The sequence below is a fragment of the Delphinus delphis genome, chromosome 16 (assembly GCF_949987515.2).
Source record: "Delphinus delphis chromosome 16, mDelDel1.2, whole genome shotgun sequence".
Classification (NCBI taxonomy): domain Eukaryota; kingdom Metazoa; phylum Chordata; class Mammalia; order Artiodactyla; family Delphinidae; genus Delphinus; species Delphinus delphis.
This window is the reverse complement of record NC_082698.1, coordinates 81,039,901-81,064,673: the sequence shown is the minus strand read 5'-3', so window position 1 is coordinate 81,064,673 and position 24,773 is coordinate 81,039,901. Positions and strand designations below refer to the sequence as shown.

The following is a 24,773-nucleotide window of genomic DNA, read 5'->3' as shown; positions in this document are numbered from 1 at the left end:
AATGATCTAATCTACCAATCTTACCTTATTGTCAGCGTCCACTGACACCCCCGTGATGACATTATTCCTTCTCACCCACCTTAGACTCCGAGTCCCTCAGTTTAATCACATCCTATACACACTGAATGGTCCTTGTCTATCGCTGCTGGTCTTAATTCTTGTCTGAAATCGAATATTGGTTAAGTTCAACTCTCTAACTTTTCTACACCTACATCTGGAGACAGGGTGACCAGCTGGCCCAGCTGGTCTGGGACGTGCTTAGTGCCAGCTTTGAAAGTTCTGTGTCCTGGGAAACGCTCCGTGCCAAGCAAGCTGGGACAGCTGGTCACCCACACTGGAGGAAAACACCTAACTTATGCCGCAGTCTTACCAAATACATCTGGTCCAATTATCCTCCACTCTACACCTTACCCTCCATCCTTAAATCCCTCACCCTCCTTCCCATCGCTCACCCTCAGCTCTGGAATAAAGAAACAACCAGAGGGGAACTTTGCCAACTGTCTCTGTTTGGACTGCAGCCATACCTTGCTTTGCAGATACCAGTGTTTTACAAATTGAAGGTTTGTGGCAACCCTGCACCGAGCAAGTCCGTCAGCGCCATTTTGCCAACTGCATCTGCTCACTTCATGTTTCTGTGTCACGCTTGGTAATTCTCCCAATATCCCAGCCTTTTTCATTATTATTACATTTGTTATGCGATCTGTGATCTTCAACGTGCTGTAATTGTTTTGGCATTGTTTAGCATAAGAAGTATTTTTTAATTCAGGTATGTGCATTGTTCTTATAGACATAATGTTATTGCACACATAACAGGCTACAGTATACCACAAACATAATTTTTATATGCCCAAAATATTCATGTGATCCAATGTATTGTGATATTCACTTTATTGCAGGGGTCTGGAACCAAACCTGCAATATCTCTGAGGTAGGCCTGTACTTGTATATGAATGCACGTGTGCACGCATGCACACGGACACACACACACAGACACGCACACACACACACAGACACGCACACACACTCTGCTCTGGTAACTATGTGTGGACGGTCCTTACTCCCATCCAGGCCAGCTCCCTCCTTGTTAGGCTCAGGACATTATTTCCCTCCCAAATGGATCATCTCCACCAGCGTTCATGCCAGCTGTCACCTCTCCCTTCTTCCACCAACAAAACCCTCCCCACGGCCCCTCCCGGCCTCACCATCACCCTCCAGCTACAGCACTCCATTCCATTTCCCCGGATAGCAAAGCGGCTACTGATAACACGGTGCTGATCCAAAAAGAGCTCAGCAAATGTCTGTGGAATGAATGACTTCACATCTTTTGAGGACCAAGCTCGCACAGGGTGATGGGCAGAGCGGACGCTGACTCAGTAGGAGGAAGCAGCTTGGGGAGCCCAGGCTTCCTGACAGCCACTAACTCTTCTTAGGTCAGCTCATAAATGTTGGTGCAACTGAAACTCACTGAACTGAAAAACGCTCGCCTGCTGCATTTCTGCCTCATCCTGAAGACTGGCCATCCAGGGCTCAACCTCATTCAGTCCTATCTACAGGACCTTGTGTCCCCTACAATGAAATACAGCAGCTGTGGGCAGGAAGATGGAATCAGACCTCAGGAGTCTCCGTTTCCATTTACTGTTGGGTTTTGACTAGGGCAGTTATCTTTCTTGAGTGTCTTTTTTTTTTTTTTTTTAATTCCTAATCGTTAAAAATGGTTGATTGTGTGAGAGAAAGAGTTCGGAGCACGGGCTTCCAATCGACTGCTTTACCTTCCGAAGGTCGGTCTGCAGCTGCCGAAGAATCAGCTCCAGCTGGTTCACTTTCCCGGTCAGTGTGGATGGAGACCGCCCTCTAGCAAGGAAGGAAAGACTTAGAAAGACCCAAGCGCGCTGAAGTCGACACCGCAGTCGAGAGTTTTCGTTGGTAAAGTTTTCACGTAAAACATTCTATTGTGCGCTTAGAGCCCCGCAAGGAAATAAATAAGATTCTGTCAGATGTCGAAAGTGAACGCACTGCTGCTTTGGTGGAAAAATCCCTCCTGGGTCGCTTTTGATTTAAAAGGGGATTCAGAATCTCTACAGGCATACACGTTGGTAAGAAAGCAAAAGATGGGTGATCGAAATGCAATTAGCAGCTGAGATTAGGCAGACCAGAACGACGTCCTGAGAACCAAATATAGACTCAATTTCCCCAAATCTGCCTTTCTCTGTTAAGGAAGTATCAAGAGGCTCATCACCAAGATGAACATGCAAGTTGTTGATAACTCGAGTTGACAGAGAGGTTGGAATTAGGCGTGGGTGACACTGAAAGAACATACGCTCTGTGGGTGACGAGCACGCCGAGAACACGGGTAGAGACGGCTCGCTCTCGGCACCCCTCAGTGGGAGCCGTGGGGCTGGGGGCGGGACCAGGGTTGGTGGGCGGGAGCGCGCCCTCGGCAGATGGAGGACGGTCAGCGAGGTACCCCCGTCTGATGCCGCTGCAGTGATCAGGCAGCAGATGCTGACCGGGTGTCACACCCTCCCACCCGGCCCGAGAGCCTCACCGCCAAGGGCACTGACTACATGTCTTGGCAGGACCCTCCCGCGGAGCACAGCAGATATGCTGCCAAGCTCCATCCACCCGGCAGCGCCCGCTCGGTCCTTTCTCTGGGTCCTGAAGGGCTGGGGAAGGCAGGTGGAAATGGTTTCCTGGCTGTGGCCGGGGCTGAGCTGAATCCCTGTTAACAACTGGGGCCCGGGACACGGGAGGGAGGCGGTCCACAGGAGTCACATACCCAGCGGCGTCCATGAAATCTTTGCCACTGCCAGGATCGACACATAAAGGCAGCTCCTGGGCCCCTTCCAGGTCCTGCTCGGGGTGCATATCTGTCAGGGTGCAGAAGGATGCCACTCTCTGGTCTGGGGATGGGAGACACACACAGAAAGAAGCATTAGTAACAGCCGCCAGGCACCGTTTCTTCGTGGAAATGAATAGTTGCTAAATAAAACCTTCCCCTCCCCCCAGTCAGTTACTGCCCTGTGTGAAACAAAACAAAGAAGAACAAGCTCAGGCAAGCTGCTGACAGTCGGAAAGCATTCAGACCGGCCGTCCTTCTGGGCTGCACGGCACACTCACGTCACAGCCGGGGGAGCAAGGAGCAGACACTGGATTGGCTAGAGCCAGTCTTTCTTCTGTCCACGTCCCAAGAAATGCCCAAGCTGCTGGCTGGGCGTGAAAGAACGGCGTCAGGGGACGACATGACTGATTCACAGAACCAAGGAGAGGGACCTCTCCTCAAGCTCTCCGCGAAGCCGGAGAGCTTCCTCGAGACACAATGGCCCGGACACGTCACCCTGTGCGTCCCCGACCCTCCGTGCTTCCATAACCATGCAGACGTGCAGACAATGAAACAGAAAGAAAAGGTTACGGAGGACGGAGACCCCACGAACAGCCCCAGACAATCACCTAGATAGGACGTGTGGTGACAGAGTAGCCCAAGTTCTTCATCTGAGTCAAGACCTGAAATAAGATTTAGAATTTTCTTTTGAACAGTGATATCTCTCTTCACTTGAGAGCCTCTGGGGGCCCACATCAGGCTCAGGTGATGGAAGTACAGCTGTGTGTGTGTGTGAGGGGCACGTGTGTACACGTGTACCAGTGTGCACATCTGCATGTAAGTGTGTGCACACATCTGCCTGTGTGCATGTGTTGTACCAAGCCAGGAACTGCCCCGAGAGACAGCAGAGGATTATGCATCGCCAAAGAGTGTGGAGAGATGGTACGTTTCACGTGTCCTGGTCCTGGCCGGACGCACGGCTGCCGTGACACAACAACGGTAAGTGGCGTGCCACACACGTGCCAATCCAGCCACAGGAAGGCGTGACCATGTGGGGTTTGCTTAAATGACCAGCTCCCTGAAGGTAAAGATGGTGGTGGTGAGAGAGATTAGCTGCACATTCTCACTAAAACCCTTAGAGGAAGACCTGCAGTGTTTACAGCAGTAAGAGCAACGATCGGCTCGACTAGCCCTCCTTAGCACGGGGCCATTTCTGTTCCTGGCACCAGTGACTTCACATCCAGTGTCTCAAGAGCTAGGCAGGAAAGGGAATGTGATGTTCTTCAGAACGGGAACCAGACTGGCCCAGCTCTGGACGCTGAGCTCTGACACAAGAACGCTGGCCCAGAAACGCTGAATGGCATGCAGAGAAATCCTGCTTTCAAGCAAAGGTACAGGGGAGGACCAGGGACACATCTAGTCATCCACCACCCACCCCCCGCCCCCTGGTACCCGAGCGCAGCCACACTTGGGATCCGAGGGATCCGGCAGGTGCGTTAGTGCTGCAGTGGCTTTTTCATGTGATTTGATTAATGGCTGGGAGATCGCACCGGGGGCCGTGTCAGGGGCGCTCTGATCTTAATTTATCCCCCTCTGTCTCCCGCTGGCTGCTGGACGCCTCTCCTAATGAGGCTACCTGCTCGTCTGGATTCTGGAGGGTCACGCACATCCCGTTAATCAGAGAGGATGGCGGAGGGGCCGGGGGCACCCACAGAGTCCGGGCCCTCTCAGAGCCGTGCTGAGCACCCCGCCTGATCGACCGTACAGCACGCTCCCCAGCCATGTGTCCCTTTCCTCTGTCGTGACACCTCAACACCCGTGACAGGTACGCAGGTGTCCTCAACCGACATTCCTGTAACTTTAAGGGGCCCTTCTCCACGCTTCGCACCTTCTACAGGATGAGAGACCTTCTGTAACTATACATTCCTGAGACACAACCAAGCTCCCAACTTGGTACAGACTAGTAGGGGTTTTGCATCTGATGAAACAATTTGTAATTTAATTAAGATGAACAGCATAACTCGGGCACTGCCTACTTTTACACCTGATGGCAAGTGACCAGCAGAGGTGGGCAGGAAGGACGGGGCACACAGGCCGGGGGTGAGTGGCCCTGGGGAGGGGTAGAGGGTCTGGTCTACCGGAGTGTCCAAGATAACCCTCTGTTCTGTGATGGCCCCAAAGCAGGGAATGCTTCCCAGTTAAAAAAAAAAATCAACAGCAGAGGCATTTTTTATTCCACAGTGAATTTAACTACGGACCAAAAGGAGTGAAAGAAAAGAACTTATTCTTCTCACTTTTTAAAAGAGTCTCATTGACTCATCCACATTTTATGCAACCCAGTAATAATCTGGTTAGCTTGTATCTTTCTTAATATACTTGGTTCTGATGGTCAAGTCTAAATATCTCAATGAAAACGTCTTAGCTCGCTTCATCTATTTTTACCTTAATTGACAGAGTACCCACATATTTGAAGAAACAGAACTTGCTACTGGCAGTAATTCAAACATTCTTTGGGGAGAAACAAGGTCCCACCGGTCAGGAGGCAAGAAGCCAGAAATAGTTTTGCCAACAATGTAATTTCACAAAGAGGATTTCACTTGGAATCTGAAAAGCCTGGGAGGTTGAAATGCAACCAGAAACCTACTTGATGAAGCACAGACACTAGACTCCTTTGTCAAGGAGCTAATCTTAGTGACCAGTTTCCAGTGGGCGCTTTCTTCCTCCACAGCTGACTTCTGTAATGATAAATATTCAGTAACCAAAGTGATCACTGACATGGAACCGAAAGGCACAGACAAAACTGTAAGAAAAGGGAGGCTCGGAGTATGAACTCCATGTAACTGGGGAGCAGTTTCCAGTCACCCACACTGCTTGGTTTTTCCCTTTCTGTTCTTTCCCGTGCAAGCAAATCTGGCTAAGAGGGGCCATAAGGGCATGGCTTACACGTGAAACAATCCTTCCCTTGAAAGAACCTTCAAAAAACCTGATTTCAATGTCCGTTTCTTTTTTAAAATTTATTTTTTTGATTAGTATAGTTGATGTACAATGCTGTGTACCAGAGTGATTCAGTTTTATATACATATTCTTCTCCATTATGGTTGATTATAGGACGTTGAATATAGTTCCCTGTGCTACACAGCAGGACCTTGCTGTTTACTGTCGGCTTCTTATTTTAGTGCATCTAGCGCTAAACAAGAGGGTGAACAGTCAGCAGACTATTCCGTATCAATCCAGAGCTGACAGGGCACAACAGTGGCCTGCAAATAACCCCTTCGACTCCAGGCAAGCTGCGTGGAGCAATGTCAGAGACCCGTAAGTCCAGGCCTGAATCGGGAGGGACGGGTGCTCTGATCAACTAGCCATGTCTGCCGAGGGTGTAGGACAGGAGCATGTATGCCCGATGTATGCCACACGAGACACGCGGGTGTGAGGCTAAATTAAACTAAACCCATTTCCACAAATGAAGCTGTTCTATTATGTCTTTGCTACAGCTACAAATTACAGAAAAGCTGGAGCTCTCTAGCTACAGGTAGAAAATCACAGGTTCTGTTTCTGACAACTGGGCTTATCCAATTGTAGCTTATTTAACTGACCGCCAGGAAAAAAAACATTTTTAAACATAAAGTACCTTGGTTTAGCCTTTTGCAGTCTACTGATGAACGACGCAAGGTAATGGTCTAGAATCTGAGTAATGAACAAAGAAAAGCTCTGGATTTATTCTTTAAGATACAAGTACTGTTGTCTGGTCCGCAACAATTTTCCTACTTTTGAGAGAATTTAAGTGAATTTACTATAGTAAATTAACGGTGCATTTTTCATCTAAGTAGCTGTCATTTTTCTTTTCTTTCCTGTTTTTTTAAACCTTAGGAGTCTTACCGTATGCACCATTTTGTTTATGCTTATATGCATGCAGTGATTAAATAACAGTAACTAACAACTTCATCAAATTTAAGCTGAAGCTTCAGAACCGAAAAAGTTCTCACCATAAACATGTAAGCTTATTGAGCTCTGTTTAAGAAACCAAGGGCAGTGTAAACTTCCATTTTTTCAGAAAATGCACTTATGTGGAATATTTCATTCCCATGGCAGTGCCTGACAAATGAGTTAATTCTGCACGTGTCACGAGCACACACATCCACTTGCAACAGTTACCACCAGCGGGAAAGAGCTGAAATCCCGAGGGGAGGAAAGGCCTGTGGGGACGCATGCGGGACGCTGACACGCAGAGTCTCCAATCACCAGTTTATAACGTTGCCTTTGACACCTGTTTCCACTTAAGACAACATCATCCACTCAACAAATGCCGGAGAACACACCAACTGGCAACCTCTGATATTTTGATAAGAGAACTACTTTAAATCCTAGAACTTTTAAAGACACTCCACTCTTCCCTTCCCCGGCTTCACTGTCCGCCCCAAAGCTAGCTTTGCTAGTTGGGTTTGTTCACTTGACCATACTGGGGGCATGGGACCGCTCTCTGTCATTCGGTCCCTCTATACTTCACATTATTTTATGTCATGAGGGAAGTGACAGATGATGGTCTCAGTGCCTAACATTGATGACAGGTGTTGTGTAGGAGTTCTGATGGGCCGAAGGTCACATCTCACCCTTCCCACCTAAACATAACAACTGCCCAGTGACAACAAGCCAGAACTGGGACTCGGCCAGTTTTCCAACCTGTCACAGGAGAGGGCAGTGAGGGGCACGGGCTGTGGTGGGAATCGCACTTGGCACTTGAGTCACCTTCTCTCTCCCAAGTGTGTGAAGGAGTTCTCAATGTTTAGACACTGGTTTTTGGAGTAGAGCTGCGTTACCTATCTATTCACTTACTAATTAATTTTGAACAATGCTGCATAGCATTTCTCTGTTGGAAGCTTTTCTGTTCTTTTATGAGATTGCTGGTCAAAGGGGGGGTACATTTTCTGGCTCTAGTTACGTACTGTCATATTGCCTGAACACAAAGATGGATCCTTCTATAATCTTTATAACGATACCAGCTGTGAGCATTCTTCATAGCTCTCCAGAGCTGCTGCGTCGTTTTTCATACTCAAGAGATGTGAGCTGGTACCTCGTTACTGTTTGCATTTACATGTGTGGTTGAACACTTTTCAAGTCCTTATCTACTGTATGATCCATCTTTTGGACTGTGCGACACAGGACTTGACCGTTTGCTTATCGGGCGTTTGGCATTTCTGGGGGGTCATGTTCCTTCATTCACTGGAGATACTCCGGTTTCATCCATCACATTTATTACAAATCTTTCCCATGTTCCCCTACTTCCCCTTTTATATTAATGTTCTCGTCCAGGTTCATAAAAGATCTAAATATTTAAATACTTTTATCTGGTCATAGGACGTTTTGTATGTTCTCTCATTACTCCATAATTACGGCACTGGCATGCTTCCAAAACATTAATCTTTCTGTCTTTACTTTTTCTAGAATTGACTTTTCTAATTCCTCAATCCAAATGGAGTACATAAATGCCACTCCCACTTCACTCTTAAATATACGCAGATTTCAGCCTGGGCTCTTTTTTTCCCTTCAAAAGGACTCATTGCTATCTTCTGAATCGTTGTCATGCTGCTGTACTGCTATTGATTTATAATAAACTTTTTTGTTGACCATTGTTCATCTGTTTTCCAAATGGAAGCAAATATCCTTTAGATATTTGAACTGAAATGGTACGAAGTCTGTGAATTAACTCAGGAAGGGCTCTCCTCTTTCCCATGTGCTTTCTCTCCATTCCTGTCCTTTCATATATTACGACTTTTCAGGTATCAAAGTGTCCAGTGCTTTTCTCTCATTATAATTCTAATGATGGCTAACTCCCAAGGAATTTATAATTTGATCTTGCTGATGTACCTAAGGTGTTCTTTATGACTGCTAAGTGGAAGGCTGTCTGCAAAGGTGGCTGTGCGCACATGCCACCCCTCGTACCAGAAGGAAGAGCCTACTTCCATCCTGGGACTTGGGCTGGCCTTGGGACTTTCTCTGCCCAATAGCATGTGGTGAATATAATGTTCTGGGTCTTGATACACCGTGTATCTCCTGCTTATGGTCTCCTGATTCCTTAAGCCACATGTGAAGAAGTATAATTACCCGCTGGAGACAAGGGTCCGGCTAGACCCCAGCTGTTCCAGGTACAGACACATGAGTGGAGTCCCTTAAGGCTCCAGACCCAGTTGAGCTCCAGCTGAATATACCCACATGTGTGGCCTCAGCTGAAACAATAGGAAGCAGAGGAATCACTCAGCTGAGCCTAGCCAACCCATGGACTCATCAGACATAACAAACCATTGCTGTCTTCAGCCATAAATTTCTGGGTGGTTTGTTATACAGAAATAGATAACTGAAAAAATTAACAATGTTTTGAAATGAGGCTTATAAAAATATGAAATATATTTTAAAATATCTTACCTACTCTTTTATAATCTCTAATAATTTCTTTCTGATTTTTAAAATATTTCCTATAGAATCATATCTATAACTATTTCTTTACTTCCAAAATTTATTCCCTTTTTCTTTTCATTGCTTGTTTAAATGTCAAGGATTCCAATACGAAATCAGAGAACACGGTCTCAAAGGATACCCTTGTTTAGTTTCTGTTCTTAAGGGATCTACTTAAAACATTAAAAACATTTTTTTCCATTAAGTATTATGTAACTATTTGGTATAGTATTATGTAACTATATATCTTGTAATAATCTATAAGGGAAAGGAATCTGAAAAAGAATCTATCTATCTATCTACCTATCTATCTCTATACACACGTAACTGAATCACTTTGCTGTATACCTAAACCTAACACAACATTGTAAATCAACTATCAATTATACTTCAATTAAAAAAAAAGTATTATGCAACTATTTGGAATAAAGTAGATATTCTTTGTTAAGCTTTGAAGGTATCTCTCAAATCTTAATTTTTATTAGAAATAGGTCCTAATTCTATTATATATATATATATATATATATATACATATATATATATATACCCTTTTAGGGAAATCGATATGACAACTTTTAATGACTTCATCTACTATAACTTATTCTAATTAAGTGATATCACTTATATGTGGTATCTCAATCAAATAGGCAGACACATTCCACTTTTTAAAAGCCTGTTTTCACATGTGCTAACTACTCATGTCAAAGTATGGGCACAGCCTTCTTCCAGAGGGCCCTGAGCTCAGTAAGGCATCTTGAACTGCCTTTATTAGTTTGTAATGATTTAACAGGCTCATGGGGATTTTCTGGACTATCTTTTCTTCATGATGTTGAGTCTAGCTCAGAAATGGCTTTGAGAATTGGTACAAAAAGATCAATGTCACAGGCAGGGCAACTGGGTCATCTGGGTGAAGACCTTTCTCTTTAAAGTGCTAAGGGGATGTCTATGCTCACAGAGCAGTACTATTCACAATAGCTAAGATGGAAGCAACCTAAATGTCCACCGACAGGTGAATGGATAAAGAAGATGTGGTACATATATACAATGGAATATTACTCAGCCATAAAAAAGAATGAAATAATGCCATTTGCAGCAGCATGGATGGACCTAGAGATTATCATACTCAGTGGAGTAAGACAGACAGAGAAGGACAAATAGTGTATCATATAACTTATATGTTGAATCTAAAATAGGACACAGGGCTTCCTTGGTGGTGCAGTGGTTGGGGGTCCGCCTGCCGGTGCGGGGGACGCGGGTTCGTGCCCCGGTCCGGGGGGATCCCGCGTGCCGCGGGGCGGCTGGGCTCGTGGGCCGTGGCCACTGGGCCTGCGCGTCCGGAGCCTGTGCTCCGCGGCGGGAGAGGCCATGGCAGTGAGAGGCCCGCGTACCGCAAAAAAACAAAAACAAAAACAAAAATAAAATAGGACACAAATGAACATATCTATGGAACAGAAACAGACAGACAGAGAGAACAGACTTATGGTTGTCAAGGGGTGGGGGTAGGAGGGATGGACAGGGAGTTTGGGATTAGCAGATGCAAACTATTATATATGGAATGGATAAACAACAAGGTCCTAATGTACAGCACAAAGAACTATATTCGATATTCTGTGATAAACCATAATGGAGAAGAATATAGAAAAACGTGTATATATGTATAACTGAATCACTTTGCTGTACAGCAGAGATTAACACAACATTCTAAATCAACTATACTGCAATAAAATAAATTTTTTAAAAAAGTGCTAAGGGGATGGATCACGCCTGGTCACCACCATACCAACTTGCGTCACAGCGGAGCTGACACCGATACAAAAGAATCTGATTAGCCAAAGGTCTGGAGTTGCAGATTCTTGAATTTTCCCGAGCTGACTAATGTCTCAAGGTGGCATGCTACCCTACGGAGTAGAACAGAAAACAACTGAAATTTTTAAACATGACCTCAACTCTTTCCATATTTTCTATAAAATGTTGATTGGAAAGTTCAGAAAGGTCAGGTAACCAAAGTCCTCCCCGCCTGCAAACAGAATCCCACATGCTTTCGGTTGAACTTAGGTACCCCTGCCCCCGAGGCACTGGCTAGCTGGGATGTCTGTGCTTCTTCCTCCTTTGTCTGACGATGCCAACTCCCAGCTAGCCTCTAACTCCAGCTCACAAATACCCTGAAGAATGGAACTGCAGAACTGGAGGGTAGGGCTGGGAGAAGCCTTCCAGGTTCTCTGGAAAGGAATTCATTTCATAGACAAGCAGGCTGAAACCCAACACAAGCATGTACCTTAGAGGACTGGTGTCCAACACTCAGTGTCGGCACAAGGCGTGTAGCTAAATGACTTGTCCAAAGGCCAGCAGCCCAGCCGTAGGGCTGCGATCACAACCACAGCCCCCCAGGATGGACAATTCAGTCACTGCTGTCTGCACCGTTTTGCTTTCTCGCCCTCCCACCTGCAGCCCAGCTCCCTGAAAAACTCCACTTCACAGCAGCGATTTTATTCGGAAGGGGTGGAAGGGAGCCAGGCAAAGACACAAATGAGGGTGGAGACAAAGGGATATGTGTTGTTTTAAATCAGAAAAATGGACACAAAACGCAGAAGGACCTCAGAGGTTACAAATTATGCTATGAGCTGAGACAGCCCAAGGGTGCACAGGGCCCTGTGCATTCTGGACCTACTGGCTCCTTTGTACGAGCTCTCCTCATTCGGTTATCTTGATCTGCACTTGCTCAATAGAGATAAGACAAATTGAAGAAGCAGGCTTCCCTTGAGAAACTCATCATCTAATAGGAAGAGACAGAGAGGTGAATATGCAGAATTCAGTGTGGTAAGCACTACACTAATATCTATGCAGTGGGGGAACGGAGAAGACGGAATGGAAGTTCTTACACTCTCCTCGGGCAGTAAGACAACAGTGTGCATGGAACAGGCCAGAGACAATGCTGCTCCGTCTTGCCTGGGCCGCTCTGGACAGAGGGGAGACCGTGTTCGTGCCCTCTGGGGCTCGGTCACGTCGGGCCAGTGTTCGGAGGGCTGTTATAACGCACCCTAACCATCTTCTGGTTGAGAGGAATGAAGGCTGCGTTACCAAGCAGACGGGGGCATTCTCAAGTTTCCACACGGGACGAGTACTGTAAAGCAGCAAACCCCAAACCGTTGTACTCTGTCTAGAAAGGGAGCAGAAACAGCCCGTGCCTGCTGCAGGGGTTTCTTCCCAACACTTTCCCCGCCCCCCATCTACCAGAGCTAAACGTCCCTGTACTGAATTAACGTGTCCCTGAATTAGCTTGAGAGGAGCTTTCGACTCCCCCCTCCCCCAGACTCCCCCCCAAATGGTGCTTAGGACCCGCGGCACCGATCCCAACTGATGAGAGACACGGCCTAGCAGGGCAGCTCGTTAGACAGGCAGTCAGGGCAGCTGGCCTCCACAGCCTGCAGCAGCCTGACTGCAAAGTGCGCCTGCCCCTCCTGGGAAAGGAATCTGAATCCCTTTCCTGAAGCCTGCACGTCACAGGTGACGGGAACCGATGACCAGAGCAGGTGAGTCAAAGGAGAGGGAGAGAAAAGGGCCACTCAGGTGGCCGTGGCCATCCCTGGGGGGCGGCAGTGAAGACGCAGACACATGGGAGTCTCAGACAGGTCACCCAGGTGCAGAGGCTGTGGTCATGGAGAGAATGTAGCAACAAATGGCAGAAAGTCTGAATCCGGGTCGCCGGGGTCCCTGGACCCACGCGTAAGGTGCAGAGGGTGCCTGGGAGGCAAGCAGCTCCCTTGTCCGTGGCCCCCTTTACCTGCAGCCTGGAGAAAAGGTGCAGCTTTCCCTCCTAAATTCACAGAAACATTCTCCAGAGATCGTGGAGGGCAGTGTGACAGCCAGAGGGCCCCAGGGATCAGCCAGCCCAGCGCCATCCTGACCACATGGTTAGAGGAGGAAGCCGGGGCCCGTGCAGGGTGACCCGTTGGGTCAAGGAGGCCACATCAGAGTCTGCAGGGACCCCAAGCCACCAGAGGCCTAGGCCTGTGCTTGTCTGGGTGGCTTGGACCTCTGAAAGGCTTTCTCCTCCTGTCTCACCTCGTCACGTTGGGAGGAAAGACAGAGTCTGTGTCCTAGATCCCCACCTCTATATTCCAGGTAAGAAAACACAGGTGTCAGAGGACAAGTGACACCTGCCAGGTCACAGCTGGCGCCTGACCTGGAAGCAGGTTCGGGGCCCTTTGCCCGGTGCTACTTCCCTGCGTGCCTGGTTCTCCCTAAGGAAAGGCCCTCAGTCTCAGCCCAAGCCATCCCCTGGTTTTCCTCTTGGAAGATGCTCAGAGCATCCAGACGTTAACCCGGACGATCCCTGTGTTGCTGCCCCGGCCCCAGAGGCTGTGAGTTGTTACCTTCAAACGCCCGGGCAGCATCCACGAGGTGGGACCAATCTAACCCCGTGGCCGTGTCCGGGAGGGGCATCAGGCCGGGATCTGCGCACTTGGACTTATCTGATAAGGACCCATCGGAGAACCAGAACTCATCTAGACAGAAACAAAACCAGAGTGTCAGTCAGATCACACAGCACGGGTACCGGCCGGGCCCTCAGAGGGGCCCAGGGAGCTTTCTGTAAAAGATCTCCTGTCCCAGTAAAGAAACAGACATCCCACCGCAGTCACCCAAGAGACACAGCACTCGAGAGGAGGGGCTTTGTGAAAAAGCTGCGACCTCCAGGCTCACTGAGAGGTCGCCAGCCGGCAGGGGCCGGGAGCAAGATCTGGAACTGAGCCTTCCCACGAATCAGAAAAGCAGAGGCGAGCTTCTCCCGGGTGGGCTTCTCCCGAGGACACCACCCCAGTCTGACCACCCTCAGGATCTCTTCCTGTTTCCCTTGGGGTGACTTCCCCCTGTGGGAAGAGCGCTGAAGCCTCTACTGTAAACACGGTTGGGTGCGATCTCCTTTGTACATTTCGCTACGTACAAACATGGTGGTGGGACGACTCTTTTGACCTAATGAGGCAGCTCGATCACTGGCTAAACCAAACCCCTCTCCCTAACTGGCACCGAATGTTTGCTAGTCTTCCTTTCTCTGTGCAAACAGACCTTTTACATTTCTTCTCTTTAAACTCTCATCACAGGACTTGAAGCGTTTTCGTCACTAGCCATACTGGTTGTTAGGAACTCATTATGCATCTGTGGACAAATTTCCCAAAGGCTGGACCTTCTCTAAGGTGCCTCTCCTGGCCCTGCCCAGAATGTGGTATGCAGCTGCTCGCGGACACATCTGACTAATTAGACCAATCAAAATAATGACCACCTGGCCGTCTGAGCCCGCAATTAAGGAGGGGATGTAATTAACCAAGTGCACCTGTAATTTTAGCGCCCACATCCTTTGGGGAAACTGTGAAATGCTCGCACCTGGACCAGGACAGAGGCTGCCTGTGATCTGGCCTTGAAGGACCCTAATGCTCTGTTTCCCAGCACCTTCCACATGCAGCCCTTAGCCTACCTCTAACAGCGGCTAGAGCTAACGATGAAGCCACTCTGTTTTTAACGTTAACCTGCTTAAAGGTGGAACCGTCACCCCCTCCATCTTGAAGGGAAACCAGTAACGGGTATTTTATCAATGCCGTTCCCACCACCCTCCCTCTCCAAGTGCTCCAGCGTGTTCTATGTGTGATGTCCTCTGTCCTTGTCTGCTTCTCTCCTGATGGACCCCTCTGAACCCAGGGAGGCACCGAAGGGCAGAGGCTGGGCTGACCCCGCCCAGGTCCCATCTTCACCCAGAATTTAAGGTTCAACCACCCCCGCCCCGCCCCAGAGAGAAAGGTCAGGAAGCCCAGGGACCCTCAATCACTTCCCGTCTCTCAAACACATCAGCTGCTTTGCTTAAAGCAGGTTTTCTGCACCAAGTGAAAAGAAACTATTTGACTAGGTGGGAATTACTTTTGCCACTGATTTCCCTGCGGCTGAGTTGGTCAGGAATAGGGGTGTGCGTGTCGCAGCGCTGGGAAGGGTGCCCCGGGCCAGCTGGAAGCCGGAGTGCATGGGGCACGTCCCTCACCCCCTGCCTCTCCTTCCCTCACTGGAGAGGAAAACATCATAGAGTGAAAAATTGTTCAGCTGAATGAACATTTTTACCGAAAGTACAGTCTCTTGGTCACGTATCGCTAAGAAATGTGAACCTGAGGATTTTCTTTGCCTTTATAAAGAAATAACCCTTCACCTGAGCTTCTGGTATCCCCTAAAATCAAACCCGGTACGCATTCTGTGCGCCGTCTGCTTTCTCCCCAGCACCAGCAGACGACGCCCTGACTGGCTCTAACAGGAGTCAAGGCAGACAGCAAAATAATAGAGGGCAAGAGGGGAAGAGGCAGCGAGAGAGGAGGGCTGGGCTACAGCCCTTTGTCCCCTCTTCCTGTCCCTCCTGCGTTCGTGAGCTCAAAGAGCATCTTCCCCAAACACCCAACGGGGGACTGACAAAGGAGCCCTGACCATCTTGGGTTAAAGATCGGAGCTCTCGGGCTTCCCTGGTGGCGCAGGGGTTGAGAGTCCGCCTGCTGATGCAGGGAACACGGGTTCGTGCCCTGGTCCGGGAGGATCCCACGTGCCGCAGAGCGGCTGGGCCCGTGAGCCGTGGCCGCTGAGCCTGCGCATCTGGAGCCTGTGCTCCGCAACGGGAGAGGCCACAGCAGTGAGAAGCCCGTGTACCGCAAAAAAAAAAAAAAAAAAAAAAAAAAAATCGGAGCTCTCACTCTGTGTGGGACCAACCTGAAGTTTGGTGGCCGGGAAGCTCCTGCCCAGAGTGAGCGTGTGTGGAGTGAGTGGGCCTAGCGACCCACAGAGCAGGGGTGTGTCACAGTCAGAGGCAAACCCAGGGCGTCCTTCTAACCTCCTCCAACTTCTATGGAGAACCAGGAAGGAAAAGGAGGGATATTTCTTCTTTACTGTAAACAGTCACTCCTCTCCCCGAGTTGTCAATGGGACTTGCGTGTTTATTTGACACTACAGAACTGGCAAAGATGCTTAGTAAATTGGAGAAGATTCCCTCCCTCGAGAGTTTATTTGGAGTACTATCCACTCCACCATCTACGCTGTGTTTGTTAAATGCCTACTGTATGCCTAAGGATGGGGTGGAGCAGTGGGGAAGACAGGCAAGGCCACCCCCCCACAGAGTTTACACGGCAAGTGACACGGGGAGAGGGAAGAAACAAATGAACAAGATCATACAAGCCGCGGCATGTCGGAGGGAGGCCTGTCCGAGGAGGTGACAGTCACCAAGACATAGCCCAGCAGCAGCTGCCTGGGGAAGAGGAGTTCTGGGAGGAGAGCTCTGAGACAGCACGGATTGAGGTCCAAATGCATTGTCGCTCAGTAAGCAGGACGACACCAGTGTCAAGGAGTGTCACCATATATATATATATATATATATATATATATATATATTTTTTTTTTTTTTGTGGTACGCGAGCCTCTCACTGCTGTGGCCTCTCCCGCTGCGGAGCACAGGCTCCGGACACGCAGGTTCAGCGGCCATGGCTCACGGGCCCAGCCGCTCCGCGGCATGTGGGATCTTCCCGGACCGGGGCACGAACCCGTGTCCCCTGCATCGGCAGGCGGACTCTGAACCACTGCGCCACCAGGGCAGCCCCAGGGAGTGTCACCTGAAATGAAGTAGGAGCCGCCTAAGTTCCTCTCTGTATTGTTTTTTTTTACTGCACTGTGCAGTTTGCGGGACCTTAGTTCCCTGACCAGGGATGGAACCTGGGCCCTCGGCAGTGAGAGAGCAGAGTCCTAACCACTGGACCATCAGGGAATTCCCCTAAGTTTCTCTCTGAATTATCAAAATGAAAAGCACCGTACACACTGCTATATTTAAAATAAATAATCAACAAGGACCTACTGTAAAAAAAAAAAATTAAAAAATAAATTTTTTTTTTAAAAAGCACCTAAAATTTTTGCAATGCTTGGAAAATCGTATAATCGGGAAAAAAAATTATGTTTTTTTAAATTTTGGGGTCCAAGACTCCAAACCACCAAAAATTCTTTATAATACTTATAACTGACATTAGGTCTCACCCAGCTGACGTTTACCCTGCACCTGCTGTATTCTGGGTCCCACCAGGTACCGTATCGGTACCTGGGGATGGGATGACCACAGGCGCAGGTTCTGCCCTTGAGGGGCCGACAGGAGCAGGTGAGTCCTGCTGGTGCCACTCTGGGGTCTGGGAAAGTACGTACAGGAACCAGCCCCTGCGCTTGGCGTGACCACAGCAGCTGTAACTGGGCTGTTCCCTGAGCTTTCCAGATGGGGAGGAAAAGGCACGACTTAGGTACCAGAGCCTGTTATTTCAAGGCCAGTCCTCTCGAGCCACTGCTGTTCCAGAGCCCACGCTGCTCCTCCGGCCAACCCAGGAAAGAAAGCGACTCGCGGCTTCTGAAGGGCAGCCGGTGTCCAGGCACCGCTGCCGGGGTCTCTGCTCTCTGGCCTGGACATCGATCTTGGGGCTTCCTGTTTGTTTATCCCGACCCTGAAATCGCGGGGACCAGCTTTATTGAGTCTGACTTTCTCGCTGTTGTTCTAAATGCGGACGAGCCTTCCTGTTAGCATTTCCTGGTGGTCAGATAGCTGTGGTTTCACAATTACTCTCCAGAAACCAAGGGATGTTTATTACAGAGGAGACTGAGAACATTTGAAAAAAAGAGAAAGAAGTGCCGCATAGAGTCGGAGAATATGCTCTTCCTCCGACGGCCACGGATGCTGTCTGCGAGGCCGGCGGAAGCAAGGGCAACTCTTCTGCAGGCCGCACACCACTACGTCTGCACCTGGGGTCTGTGGCATCTTGGGTGGGTACTAAATTATAAGGAAAACACTAATTTCTTTTATTTCTGCTAAAACTCGCTTTTAAACTTCAAGGAGCATCCTTTGCGGGGGGCCTAGGTCACAACTATAGGATTTGGGAACATATAGAACCTAACACCTTGTTGGGCATTTTTAATTAATTAATTTTCTTTTATTATTTATTTTTGGTTGCGTTGGGTCTTCATCGCTGTGCGCGGGCTTTCTCTCTAGGCGCGTGGGCTTCAGAAGTTGTGGCACGTGGGCTCAGTAGTTGTGGCTCGCGGGCTTAGTTATTCCACGGCATGCGGGATCTTCCTGGATCAGGGCTCGAACCCGTGTCCTCTGCACTGGCAGGCGGATTCTTAACCACTGCCACCACCAGGGTAGTCCTAATACCCTGTTTTATTTTTCAAAATTTAAGAACTCTTGTTCTAAAAGTCTACCCACATAGGAAGATTTCTACCATTCCTTGGAGTGTTTCATAAAACTCCATTTCGTAAAAAATCAGTAATTCTCTTTAAACATGCTTTAAACCTGCGAATGCTTGGGACTGCACTGAACAAAGCCAGGTAACCCCATGCCCAAGCAGACAAGGGCATGAGAGCTTTTCAATATCACTGGTTTTCGGGCCTGTGAACTGTGTGTCAAAATGGCCACTCCCTATTCTTTTTTTCTACCTGGGCCTCAAAGGAAATTTTACTCTGAAATCCACCAATGATGGAAACAAAGGCCCTAAATGCAAGGCAGAAAGATCTCAGAATTGTTTCAATTGTTCGAGCTGGTCTTATTTTTATACCTCCAAGTTGAAGACATAATGATACAGCACATTCAGGGATCCCCAAACCGCCCCCAGGAAATATATATGAATCACGACGTGAGTCACATCTAAAGTGTGTTTGTTAAGTGTCATCTGTCTTCCAAGGCTGGATTAAGATCCTGGTCTCAGGAGAACAGAGATTCTGAGATGGGCCCAAGTTTGAGACTTGGAAAAGCTAAAACTGTCTGAACGAGCAGCCTGTGACTGATAATTACATGGAGAAAAGGTGCGGCGATGAGGTCTCCAGAGGCTCACTGTGAAGAGATGGACTTGCCAACCCTCCCCTGTGCTGTCCTTGCTGCAGATTAGGAACAAGATCCAAATGAGTGTCTATGAGCGGAAGGTCAGATGCTTCCCGGGAAACTTTAGGAGGATACGTGTGCCTCAGCATATCCTTGCTCAACCTCTGTAGCTAACGAACCATCCAGGGTTACACACTCTGGCAGAACTAACCTAACTGCCACTGCAAGTCCTCGTGAAGCTAAGTCTCTGAGAAACTAAGAGAAACCCCTGGGCGACCCCAAATAGTCCTCATTTCTCGCTCGCGGGCATCTGCTGGCCACAAGCTCCCACCTGTCAACTCTCTGGCTTGTTCCAGGGTCAGACTGTTGCAGCTACTCTCCGAGCGAGATCTGCTCACAGGGGCTCTGCTGAGCGACCAGAAACCACAGAAAGCAAAAGATGACTGGAATCTGCCTTGAGCAGATACAGGAATAATAACCACACAGGTGAGTGTGGGCGTCAGGGGTCCCAGGGGCGAGCATCCTCCCAGGGACAACCAGATCCTTACAGTTGAGCCTCTTGGTGGGGAGGGAGGAGGGAATCAGAAGTGTCTTGGGGGAGACGCATTAATTCAAATTACTCCCAGCTCCCTTATTTATATTTTGTCATTTGATCCACCAAACCTAGAGAATTTTTTTTTCTGAGTAGGCTGTGAAGTTTAGAAATTGGAGGAGTCACGTGGCCAAATAAGAAGGTTTCATCTGAGAAGCGCAAACAGCAAGGACCACTCTTACTGCTTTTCCCAGGAGGAGAGACAATGAAGGCAAGTCAGGCAGTTTTTAACCCGGATAGTGGAGAGTGTATCCTGCCTGTTTCCATTGTACCTCTGAACATACTAAGCAAGGACACAGGGACGTCCCTGGTGGCGCAGTGGTTAAGAATCCGCCTGCCGATGCAGGGGACACGGGTTCGAGCCCTGGTCCGGGAAGATCCCACATGCCGCGGAGCAACTAAGCCCGGGTGCCACAACTACTGAGCCTGCGCTCTAGAGCCCGCGAGCCACAACTACTGAGCCTGTGTTCCACAGCTACTGAAGCCTGAGTGCCTAGAGCCTGTGCTCCACTACGAGAGAAGCCACTGCAATGAGAAGCCCGCGCACTGCAATGAAGAGTAGCCCCTGCTCACCGCAACTAGAGAAAGCCCGTGCGCAGCAACGAAGACCCGACGCAGCCAAAGATAAATAAATAAATAAATATTTAAAAAAGGGTAACTCGGCATACCCAGACAATAGAACAGAAGTCAACACTAAAAAGAAGTGAGCTATCAAGTCACGGAGGAAAATTAAATGTATTTCTGGAAAGGTTACACCCTGTATGACTCCAACTATACGACACCTGGAAAGGACAACACTATGGAGACAGTAAAAAAAGAACCACTGATTTACCAGGGGTGAGGGGCAGAGAGGGATGAACAGGTGGGGCACAGAGGCTCTTTAGGGAGATGAAAATACTCTGTAAAATACTACAATGGTAGGTACGTCACCATGCATTTGCCCAAACACATAGAATGTACGACGCCGGGGGGGTGAACCCCAACGCAAACTACGCACTTTGGGTGATGAAGATGTGTTAGTATCCTCTAACAAGTGTTCCCTGTGGTCGGGGGCAGACTGAGCACCTGCAGGGGCAGTGGGTGTGTACCCGGGAAGTCTGCATACCTTCTGCTCACTTTTGCCGGGAACCTAAGACCGCTCTAAGTAAATGATGTTTATTAAGAAAAAAAAAGTGAAGCGAAAAAAAGGATAGAGAGTTTACCCTTAAGCAACGTGGCTGTTAGGGGCGTGGACCACCCACACAGTGGAAAATCTGCATGTACTTTACAGTTGGCCCCCGTATCCGAGGTGCCACATCCCCTGATCCAACCAACCGTGGAGCATGTAGTACCGTGATATTTACATGGAAAAAAACCTGTGTGTAAGTCGATCTGCACAGTTCAAATCCCTGTTGTTCAAGGGTCAATTGTGCGTCTTCCACACGGAAGCACATGAAAGGTAGAATGTAAGAACTACCGTAACGTCTATACTGTAGGTTTCACAATCATACCTCAAGCATTTTTAAGTGGAAGATATGACATCTCAAGAAAATAGAGTTTTACTGGTTTTAGGAAAGCTTTAAGAGGCCATTAAAGTTACCTATTTACAAACAAGGACAAACATTTGGAGAAATATTAGGGTATTAGAATATGTCTGTCTGACCTTCATACCTTTATCAAGAGGGAGTATTTCTCCAATTTAGGCAAATGGATTTTTCATAACAGGCAGGATATTATGTTACTTAAAGAAATAGATGGGCTTCCCTGGTGGCGCAGTGGTTGGGAGTCCGCCTGCCGATGCAGGAGACATGGGTTCGTGCCCCGGTCTGGGAAGATCCCTACATGCCGCGGAGCGGCTGGGCCCGTGAGCCATGGCCACTGAGCCTGCGCGTCCGGAGCCTGTGCTCCGCAACGGGAGAGGCCACAACAGTGAGAGGCCCGCGTACCGCAAAAAAAAAAAAAAAAAAAAAAAAAAAAGAAATGGATTAAGAATTTTATGAGACAAGGTTCATTTCCAATTATGTTAAACATTAGAAAGATTATTAGAACTTTTATTTCATTTAGCCTGGGACTTATATGTGTATTATGAAGTTCAAATTGGTTCTAAAGATAATGCTTTCTACCATGAAATTTAAGAAAACCCTGACAAGGAACATATTTCTGATTTAATCCTCATTCTTCCTGTACAATAGAAATTAACTATGAAAAAAGGAAATAAAGCTAACTAATGTTAAAAAAAAAATCACGCTTCAACACCGACATGTTAATAGGAAACTAACACTATGTAAAAAGGAAAGATTTTAGGATTTGAAGGAAAATCATCTGGAAATGATCTAGTCAACCTGTGGCCAATAAATTGGAGTGAACTGGACACAGAATCTAAGTGATGGGACATGGTACCACGTGGGAAGAGCCAGGGCTGGGACCCAGGTGTCCCGATGCCCACCTGCCACCTTCGCCTTCACCAGATCTGGAAGATCAAGAAGAAACAGACACAGGAGGCAAGAAAACCAACCTTCCTCCCCGCGTGCTGCCCACCGGAACATCTACCACCGTGGCGCCCTTTTCTCTTTATCAGGTTTAGACACTTCTTTCTTTACGGATGTAATAGCTGAGCTGAGTATAAAGGTCACTATTTTACCTGCTGAAAACGTTTAATACGGGTTTTTCGATTTTCTGAAAAATTGGCAGTAGTGTTCAACTTTTAAAAAATGTCCACTTTGGGGCTTTTACCACCTTCAAAAATCACTAAGAGAGAAAACGCACCACCAAATGATATATAGTTTAAAGAATAAACAAGTCCCTCCAACCCCGGTAGGAGACCCACCCCAGAGAGCCCACGAGGACAGCTCGGGCCACCCCGGGCACTTACTCCGCAGGCTTCCCATGCTGGGTGCCGGCTGGGTCCGGGGTGGCAGGGTGCTGTGGTAGGGCGGGGTGGTGCTGAACAGGATGTCGCTGGGCAGGGCCTGGTCAAGGATGGAACTTCGGGAGCTTCCGAAGGAAGACCCCCTCCGGTGGCTGCAAATGCTCTCGTCCGAGAGCGTGCGGTACAGCGAGCGGCGCGGGGACAGGTTCCCATAGAACGAAAACTAGGGGTTGAGACAGGAGGAGGGAAGGGAAAACAGATGTCAGAAAGCTGACAGCGTGAAACTCATCTGACTGCCTTAGGGGGGGTCCCGGACCACCGTGGGAGCATCTCCGAGCAGCAGGTGCGCGTAAAGCCTCAGCCTAGGGATGCTACAACCAGGCACGCAGGTCACCGAGGCAAAGCACAAGGGCTTCCTGCAGTTCCTGGGTTTGGCTCTTTTCCTCCTTGGACGTTCTGTGAAATATCACAACGAATTAGACAGGCACAGCTCTGTTCTGAAATGTTAAATGGAGGTTCCATAACCTTTTAGCTGTGGCAGCTTCTGGAAATACAGAACGCTGCCATTTCAGGCAACGGTTATTCAAAACCACACCTAGTGCTGGCTTGATTTTCATCGGAAATGACTACATGTTAATATTAGGTGATTTCTGTACCAATCAACTACATGCGAGGTTCAACCTAATCTAGGTCATAATAATAATATTAATTTTTGAGCACTGCAGCTTTCTAAGCCACACACAGGTTCAAGAAAGACAGTATTGGTCCAGGAAAGTCTTACTGTCTACATACTTTAAAGTTTCACTCACAGAAGTCTATTACAGTTGTTGAGAATTGAGTTATAGTAATCAATCGTAACCAGGTTTAAAGAAACCATTAAAATTACTGTGTTAAATCACAGATAGGGTAGGGAAAGTTCATACTAAAGAAGCAAGTAGTCAAAAACTCAAGAAAAATTAGATCAAATCTGAATTTCCAACTTCTTTTATATCCTGAACCACGTTCCTTTTACATCAATAATAGTAAAAGCCAGAACGTTTGCATCAAGCAAATACAGAAACGGTTATTTACGTTTGTGAATGTAAAGTGTTTCTATTTTATGTGTCCCTTTCATCCTGTCAAGTCTGTCCAGCTGATGAATGGGAACCAGAGTGTGTGCGAACTGCGAAGTTACGTTTGCACTACGAAAAGAAGGCGATTTGTCTTAGAAGAAAAAAAAAAACACATGTCAAGGAGAAGGTTGTTCCTATTAAAAGAAAAGCTATTTGCACTTTCGGTACAATAGCCCGCACCCAAGCTTATACAGTACCATATACATGATTTGATACGAGTTAAAGAAAAAAAAAAGGACTCATTCTGTTGAGCTCTTCCGAGATTCCCTCTTCACACACAACCAGCAGGCTCTTCAGAACATGATTACAGGCCCATTAGATTAAAGCGGCTTTGAGGTAGCATCTCATGAGAGTGTTATTCTAAGAACACAATTAGGTTAATTGCAGCATCGTTTTATTATAGGGAAGACGGTAGCACAAAGCCTTGCCGTTTATCTTGATCACAGTCAAGATGGCCATGCCTGACTTTTTTCTTTTCATTTGGACAAGAGAGCGCTGAATTAGAAGGGAGAAAGGCCTGCATTCCACGGCTGACTCTGCCCCCAAGTATTTATGCGAACGTCACACTTCATCAGTTGGGGCCTCAGTTACTTGCCAGAAGAGGAGATTGGGCTGGATTACCTGGGGGTCCTTTTTCACTTTCCATTACTTAACAAAGTGATTTAAGAGACTGTAATGACACATAATAAAACGGAAACTAATAAGGACAGTGAAGTCATCTAACGATAGCGAGGGTCTGCGCCCTGGTCATGAAGCTGTGCCCTCGAACGTGAGGTTGGTTTGTGAGACTGACGCGTGGCCTTTCCTTGTGGGTGGGCACGGCTTACAAGCACGGGGCAGGTGCCATCTGATTTACGATGCCAGGCGGTACAGTACCTAAGTCCAGCCCATTTCTGGAACAGGATTACACCCAAGCAGGATGGCTTGGAGAACTCTATCCTTGGTACAAGTTCCGGAGCAAAAGCCAGGCGGTGTGAATTTTAACAGCTACTATTTCTGATGACCTGTTATATCCGGGTCCTCTGTGAAGTTGGTTCTTATCTTGGCTGTAACTCTGTATACATTTATCATTGCTTCCTTTTTTCAGAGGACGA

The 24,773-nt window shown here is 47.9% G+C and overlaps 1 protein-coding gene and 1 non-coding gene across 2 annotated transcripts in view; both read right to left on the bottom strand.

Moving 5' to 3' along the window:
- Nucleotides 1-24,773, bottom strand: part of SIPA1L2 (signal induced proliferation associated 1 like 2) — a 220,763-nt gene that overhangs the window by 3,154 nt on the left and 192,836 nt on the right. Inside the window, exons 17-21 of the mRNA XM_060035062.1 lie at nucleotides 22,571-22,790; nucleotides 13,639-13,770; nucleotides 3,448-3,501; nucleotides 2,777-2,900; nucleotides 1,770-1,851 (exon numbers count right to left, since the gene is read on the bottom strand). Coding sequence (XP_059891045.1) covers nucleotides 1,770-1,851; nucleotides 2,777-2,900; nucleotides 3,448-3,501; nucleotides 13,639-13,770; nucleotides 22,571-22,790 — 612 coding nt within the window. The remainder of the gene's footprint in view (nucleotides 1-1,769; nucleotides 1,852-2,776; nucleotides 2,901-3,447; nucleotides 3,502-13,638; nucleotides 13,771-22,570; nucleotides 22,791-24,773) is intronic.
- TRNAE-CUC (transfer RNA glutamic acid (anticodon CUC)) lies at nucleotides 16,970-17,042 on the bottom strand. The gene has a single exon. It is a non-coding gene; the product is annotated as a tRNA-Glu (tRNA).